At 40.7% G+C, this 5,484-nt stretch overlaps 1 protein-coding gene across 1 annotated transcript; it reads left to right on the top strand.

The window, feature by feature from the left end:
* Positions 1–2,342: 2,342 nt before the first annotated feature.
* LOC141052614 (actin, cytoplasmic 1-like) lies at positions 2,343–3,407 on the top strand. Its single transcript, XM_073549829.1, has 2 exons — positions 2,343–2,385; positions 2,539–3,407. Exons 1-2 carry the CDS (start codon positions 2,343–2,345, stop codon positions 3,405–3,407), a joined length of 912 nt encoding a protein of 303 aa, XP_073405930.1.
* The last annotated feature ends 2,077 nt before the right edge of the window (positions 3,408–5,484 follow it).

The raw sequence follows: 5,484 nt of genomic DNA on the forward strand, positions 1-5,484 counted from the left end.
GTTGCCCATGTGAAAAAGAAAACATTGAAAATGAGAAAACTGAGGCTAAAAGATAATTTTTGTGAAAAAAAAGTACTTTTTTTTACGGATCAATTTGTGAAGCACATGGGGGTTCAAAGTGATCACTATGCATCTAGATAAGTTCCTTGGGGGGTCTAGTTTCCAAAATGGGGTCACTTGTTGGGAAGCTCCAGTGTTTAGGCACACCGCGACTCTCCAAATGTGACATGGCAAGCGCTAAATATTCCAGCATATTTTCCATTCAAAAAGTCAATTGGTACTCCTTCCCTTCTGAGCCCTGCCGTGCGCCCAAACAGTGGTTTATGAGCACATATGAGGTATCGGTGTACTCAGGAGAAATTGGCCAACAAATTTTAGGATCCATTTTATCCTGCTGCCCATGTGAAAATGAAAAAATTGATGGTAAAAGAAAATTTGTGTTCGAAAAATTAAAATGTCTATTTATTCCTTCCACGTTGCTTTAGTTCCTGTGAAGCACCTGAAGGGTTAATAATCTTCTAGAATGTAGTTTTGAGTAGCTTGAGGGGTGCAGTTTTTAGAATGGTGTCACTTTTGGGTATTTTCTGCCATATAGACCCCTCAAAGTGACTTAAAATGTGAGGTGGTCCCTAAAAAAATGGTTTTGTAAATTTTGTTGTAAAAATGAGAAATCGCTGGTAAACTTTTAACCCTTATAACTTCCTAACAAAAAAAAATTTGTTTCCAAAATTGTGCTGATGTAAAGTAGACATGTGGGAAATGTTATTTAGTAACTATTTTGTGTCACATAACTCTCTGGTTTAACAGAATAAAAATTAAAAATTTGAAAATTGTGAAATTTTCAAAATTTTTGCCAAATTTCTGATTTTTTCACAAATAAACGCAAAAATTATTGACCTAAATTTACCACTAACATGAAGCCCAGTATGTCACGAAAAAACAAACTCAGAATCGCTAGGATTTGTTGAAGCATTCCAGAGTTATTACCTCATAAAGGGACACTGGTCAGAATTGCAAAAAATGGCCAGGTCATTAAGGTCAAAATAGGCTGGGTCACGAAGGGGTTAACAAGTGAAATGCATGCTCAATTGGGTTGAGATCAGGTGACTGACTTGGCCATTCAAGAATATTCCACTTCTTTGCTTTAATAAACTCCTGGGTTGCTTTGGCTTTATGTTTTGGGTCATTGTCCATCTGTAGTGTGAAACGACGACCAATCAGTTTGGCTGGATCTGAGCACACAATAATACCTCAGAATTAATTCGGCTGCTTCTGTCCTGTGTCACATCATCAATAAACACTAGTGACCCAGTGCCACTGGCAGCCATGCATGCCCAAGCCATCACACTGCCTCCACCGTGTTTTACAGATGATGTGGTATGCTTTGGATCATGAGCTGTACCACGCCTTCGCCATACTTTTCTCTTTCCATCATTCTGGTAGAGGTTGATCTTGGTTTCATCTGTCCAAAGAATGTTCTTCCAGAACTGTGCTGGCTTTTTTAGATGTTTTTTAGCAAAGTCCGGTCTAGCCTTTTTATTCTTGATGCTAATGAGTTGCTTGCACCGTGCAGTGAACCCTCTGTATTTACTTTCATGCAGTCTTCTCTTTATGGTAGATTTGGATATTGATACGCCTACCTCCTGGAGAGTGTTGTTCATTTGGTTGGCTGTTGTGAAGGGGTTTCTCTTCACCATGGAGATTATTCTGCGATCATCCACCACTGTTGTCTTCCATGGGCGAACAAGTCTTTTTGCATTGATGAGTTCACCAGTGCTTTCTTTCTTTGTCAGGATGTACCAAACTGTAGATTTTGCCACTCCTAATGTTGTAGCAATTTCTCGGATGGGTTTTTTCTGTTTTTGCAGCTTAAGGATGGCTTGTTTCACCTGCATGGAGAGGTACTTTGACCGAATGTTTCCTTCACAGCAAAACCTTCCAAATGCAAGCACACCTCAAATCAACTCCAGGCCTTTTATCTGCTTAATTGAGAATGACATAACGAAGGGATTGCCCACACCTGTCCATGAAATAGCCTTGGAGTAAATTGTCCAATTACTTTTGGTCCCTTTTAAAACAGGGTGGCACATGGTAAGGAGCTGAAACTCCTAAACCCTTCATCCAATTTTAATGTGGATACCCTCAAATGAAAGCTGAAAGTCTGAACTTCAACTGCATCTTAATTGTTTTGTTTAAAATTCATTGTGGTAATGTCTAGAGCCAAAATTAGAAAAATGTTGTCTCTGTCCAAATATATATGGACCTAACTATGTCCAGAAGCATATAGTGACAATACAGCCTGAATGGCAACATACATTGCCGGAGTGTTGAAAGTCTCAAACATGATCTGGGTCATTTTCTCCTTGTTTGCTTTGGGATTAAGAGGTGCTTCAGTTAGCAGAACAGGGTGCTCCTCAGGGGCAACTCTCAATTCATTGTAGAAAGTGTGATGCCAGATCTTCTCCATGTCATCCCAGTTTGTGACAATGCCATGCTCAATTGGGTACTTTAGAGTCAAGATACCCCTCTTACTCTGAGCTTCATCTCCTCCTTCATTCTACTATGAATTGAGAGTCGCCCCTGAGGAGCACCCTGTTCTAACTGAAGCACCTCTTAATCCCAAAACAAACAGGGAGAAAATGACCCAGTTCATGTTTGAGAATTTCAACACTTCGGCAATGTATGTTGCCATTCAGGCTGTATTGTCACTATATGCTTCTGGACGTACAACTGGTATTGTGATGGACTCTGGTAATGGTGTCACTCACACTGTGCCAATCTATGAAGGCTATGCACTGCCTCATGCCATTCTACATCTTGACTTGGCTGGACGTGACCTGACAGACTACCTCATGAAGATTCTTACTGAGAGGGGTTATAGTTTTACCACCACTGCAGAAAGAGAAATTGTGCGTGATATAAAGGAGAAGCTGTGTTATGTAGCTCTGGATTTTGAGCAGGAAATGGTGACTGCTGCATCTTCCTCTTCGCTGGAAAAAAGCTACGAGTTGTCTGATGGACAGGTTATCACAATTGGTAATGAGAGGTTCAGGTGTCCAGAAGCACTCTTTCAGCCTTCGTTCCTTGGTATGGAGTCATGTGGTATCCATGAAGCAACATACAACTCAATCATGAAATGTGATGTGGATATTCGTAACGATCTCTATGCCAACACTGTACTTTCTGTTGGTACCACCATGTATCCAGGAATTGCTGACAGAATGCAGAAAGAGCACTGCACTAGCTCCAAGCACCATGAAAATAAAGATTATTGCACTTCCAGAGTGTTAGTACTCTGGATTGGAGGATCTATTTTGGCTTCTCTGTTCACGTTCCAGCAGATGTGCCTCATTATAGTGAATGGATCCCTCAGGTGTTTCATCTGTCACGTAGCTCGGAGATTTTGATGGAAACCCTAAAGTATCTGCTCAGCGTAGAGCGCCAGATAAATGTGATCAGAAAAGTTATGAAAAATGTTCCCAATAAAAGCAACTCAATCCACAAAAAAAGTCCCTACTCAGGTCTGTCATCTGTTAACAGAAATATAGGAGGCTTCCATGTTACTGGTAGCACAAAGGCTCTGGAAAAGCCAAAAGAAATCAGCAAATTCTGTGCTCCCAAATCCAAATGCCCCCCTCCCTTCTGGGCCCCAGTGTGCATAAACCACCTTTAGAATTCACATTTGGCAGGGGTATAATTTCCAAAATGGGGTCACTTGGGGGGATTCTGCTCTCTAGCACTTAGGGAGCTCTTTATATGGAGTCTGCAAACTATTCAAAAATCTGCACTCCAGGAGGCAAATAGCGCTACATCCCTACCTAGACTCTCCCTATGGCTAAGCAGTACTGTACAGCCACATATGTTGTATTTCTATATTCAGCAGAAACTGTGGGACGCATTCTGGTGCTAATTTTAGCCATTTCTTGTGTGATAATGTTAAATCTGAGGCTAAAACAAATTTTTTGCCCAAAGGAAAAAAATCTGTGACACACTTAGTATCAATATGATCTTTACAACCCTAAATTAATTCATTGAGAGGTGTAGTTTGTAAAATGGGGTCACTTATGGGGCGTTCTACTGTTCTGGCACTTCAAGGGCTCTCCCAGTAGGTCATGGCACCCTCAAACCATAATAGTAAAATCTGCACTATAATATGGCACCACTTCCCTTTTGAGCTTTGCACTGTGCCTCAAAAAGCTACCAGCTGTACATTTGTGTGCTGAGCCTGGCCTTTCTTTGCCTTCTGGTGGTTGATATGTAATTGGTATGGCAGGGTGCCTATCCCCTTACACATGCATTACTACCTGTCATTTCTTGTTGAATGTCGCCTATCCGTCTGGCAATTTGACCAGCCTCAGCATGCCTCTACCCGAGGGTTACTGACAATAGGGCTATACCGACCTTTCTTTTTCCAGGTAATGGTCATTATTCTCCCATCATTTTGCACTCCTTATGTGAATATTTTATGAAGTTTGTCTCGTCCCAATATATGTCCTTTTGTAATTAATAAAATTTTCTCAGTTTTTCAATGTGCCTCAAAAGTAGCTTTCACCCACACATGGGATATTGGCACACTCAGGAGAAATTGCACAACAAATTCTGGGGTCCATTTTCTGCTGTTAACCTTGAGAAAAAAAAAATATGGGGCTAAAATAAAAAATTTGCTGGAAAAATGTGTTTTGTTTTTTTTTTTAATTAGCTCTGTTATAAACTTCTGTAAAGCACCTGGTGGTTCAAGGTGCTCACCACACATCTACATAAGTTCCTTGAGGGGTCTAGTTTACAAAATGGTATTACTTGTTGGAGGTTTCCACTGGTTAGGCACATCAGGGGCCCTCCAAAAGTGACATGGCATCCGCTCTCGATTCCAGCCAATTTTGTGTTCAAAAATCAAACCTTTCACCTTCCCTTAAGGTCCTGCGGTGCGCCCACACAGTGGTCTTCCTTCACACATGTGGTACGGGCGAACTTAGGAGAAATTGCACAACAATTTTTGGGGTCCATTTTCTCCTGCTACATTTATTAAAATAAAAAATTTGGCGCTAAAAGATGATTTTTGAGGAAAAAAATAGATTTTTAATTTTCACAGCTCTACGTTATAAACTTCTGTGAAGCACCTGGGGGTTCACGGTGCTCACCATGCATCTAAATACATTCCTTGAGTGGTCTATTTTCCAAAATGGGGTCAATTGTGGGGTTTCAACTTTTTAAGCACATCAGGGGCTCTCCAAATGCAACATTGCGTCTGACCTCAATTCCAGCCAATTTTGCGTTGAAAAAGTCAAACGGCGCTCCTTCCCTTCTTAGCTCTGCCATGTTTCCAAACAGTGGATACCCCACATTTGGGATATCAGCATACTCAGAACAAATTTTCAACTGCTTTTGGGGTCCAATTTCTCCTGTTACCCTTTAGAAAATAAAAAATTGGGAGCAAAAATATTTTTTTGGTGGAAAAAATATGATTTGTTATTTTCTCGGCTCTAC

Source organism: Dendrobates tinctorius, unplaced genomic scaffold, assembly GCF_039654945.1.
Source record: "Dendrobates tinctorius isolate UK_male_01 unplaced genomic scaffold, ASM3965494v1 ptg000162l, whole genome shotgun sequence".
NCBI lineage: Eukaryota > Metazoa > Chordata > Amphibia > Anura > Dendrobatidae > Dendrobates > Dendrobates tinctorius.